The following is a 2,015-nucleotide window of genomic DNA, read 5'->3' on the forward strand; positions in this document are numbered from 1 at the left end:
TCTAGATACATTGCTTTTTATCCATTTTAATGACAAATATTTTCGGACGAAGAAAGTACTTTTCCGTTTTAAAATAAGTGTCTTAACTTTGTACTAACTTTAATTTAAAATTATACTAAGGGTGAGACACTTATTTTGAGGTAGAGGATCTATATACATATAGATGTGCACTGAGTTGCCATAAGGCAGCTGGGCGTTTACTACACACCTACTCTAGAAAGATAAATACTTCTTTCGCTCCGAATTACTTGTTGTAGGTAGTTCTAGATACATCCATATCTGGAACGAGTAATTCGGACGGAGGGAGTATTTGGGAACGGATGGAGTAGTAGCTATCACCACTGTCATTTTATTTTGCGAACGTACTCTTAAACATTCATCGGAAACACATGGGGTCACGTTGTGAGCAGTCAAAGCCCGGCAGGAATTCCCTGATGGCGCCAAATGCAGGATAAAAACAAGGACGTTCGGGTACAGTTGCTATCCTGCACCTTGCCATTTCTTTATGGGCCGCGGCCAATAAACAAGGCACCTAATCTCGGGCCATGCTGCCATGGCGCCGTTCGAGATCGGACAGTTCATCGCGGCGCCCGGGCAGCCATTATATATCCGTCTCTGGATCTAGCAAATCACAGCCCCGCACCGCATTGATCGTCTCCCGTCTCCACACCTGCGCTACCCACTGTGCTTCGCTTGGCATCCGTCCACACACACACACACGCAGCCAGCAGCAGCCTGCATTCCCATGGCCAGCCTGGTGCACCAGACGGCGGCCCCGATGCCGGCCGCGGCGGCGATGGACGACGACTTCATGCCGCAGAGCTTCGGGTGCTTCGGGCGGTCGCTGTCTCGGGCGTCGTCGGCCCGGCGGCTGGAGTACAGGGCGCTGAGCGGCGAGGGCGGGGAGGAGATGAGGCGCATCGCGCAGGAGGAGCGGTCGGCCAGGGCGAAGCTGCGGTGGAAGGCGGTGGCGCAGGAGATCATGGCCAGGAGGAGGGGCGGCGGCGGCGGAGGCGCGGCGCGGAGGAGGAAGGCGGGGTTCAGCTACGACTCCAAGAGCTACGCGCTCAACTTCGACCAAGGCGCCGCCGCCGAGTAGCCAGCGAGCGAGCGAGCGAGATCGCTGGCGATCGAGATGCAGCTAGCGCCTAGCGTACTGGCGAGCGTGCGTGGCTGGCGCTGCGGCCAGCCGACTGGCGACCGATGCCGGCGGGGGAATGGGGCGGCCGTGGCATGGTTATTGTTGGTTGAGAATTGAGAATGTGGAGGTCTAGTTTTGGTGCCAGATCTTGTGTTCTTTGGTTGGTTATTCTTGGTTGAGAATTGAGATGTTGGGTGCATGTGCAGGAGTTGGCTGATGCGTCCTGACATATTCATGTGGTGTAATAAGATGAGCTGCTAGATGTTTCAAAGTGAATTCACTGCATTTACTATAATGGTTGTTTCACCAGTAAATGCTCCCTCGTCCATGCTCCGGGAAACATAAGAGTGAGGCTACACGTCACGCGACTGACTTTTTCAAATTAGGTCAGTCGATTTTTCAAACATACGACCGAAATCTAACGGCGCCCGACCTTTCTCCAGCCGCCGCCCGAGCCACCGGCCTCATCGCCCGCGACCACCACCCGTGGCCGGCGGCGCTCCCACGCCGCCCTGCCCTCTTCCTGAAACCGCCCCCACCGTCGGTCTAGTCGCCGCCCCCGGCCATCCCTTTAGGCCTGTCGGTGGGAACGACACCTATGGGATCACAAGAATCCCTACTGTGATTAGCGGGGCGCGGGGTCGTGAGAAGAGCGGATCAAACAGATAGCACACGGTTCGTTTATCCAGCTTCGGGCCGCGAGGATGCGTAAAACCCTACTCCTGCTTTGGTGGATTGTATATCTGTGTTCTTGAGCTAGCTATGGGGCGTGAGGAGCTCTAAAAAGCCGAATCCTTCCTCTGGTCGCCTCGGGCCTCCTTTTATAGAAAAAAGGGGTTGCCACAGTGGCACACAGGAGGTGGAAAGGGTACAG

At 55.2% G+C, this 2,015-nt stretch overlaps 1 protein-coding gene across 1 annotated transcript; it reads left to right on the forward strand.

Moving 5' to 3' along the window:
- The first annotated feature begins 537 nt into the window (after nucleotides 1-537).
- On the forward strand, nucleotides 538-1,417 carry LOC125541284. The gene has a single exon (XM_048704733.1). The coding sequence runs from the start codon at nucleotides 746-748 to the stop codon at nucleotides 1,097-1,099; it is 354 nt and encodes a 117-aa protein (XP_048560690.1). The 5' UTR covers nucleotides 538-745; the 3' UTR covers nucleotides 1,100-1,417.
- Nucleotides 1,418-2,015: the final 598 nt, after the last annotated feature.

This window comes from Triticum urartu, chromosome 2 (genome assembly GCF_003073215.2).
Source record: "Triticum urartu cultivar G1812 chromosome 2, Tu2.1, whole genome shotgun sequence".
Classification (NCBI taxonomy): domain Eukaryota; kingdom Viridiplantae; phylum Streptophyta; class Magnoliopsida; order Poales; family Poaceae; genus Triticum; species Triticum urartu.

Excerpts from the sequence above, each read along its gene's own strand:
- LOC125541284 (XM_048704733.1), top strand. The coding sequence starts at position 746 with ATGGCCAGCCTGGTGCACCAGACGGCGGCCCCGATGCCGGCCGCGGCG.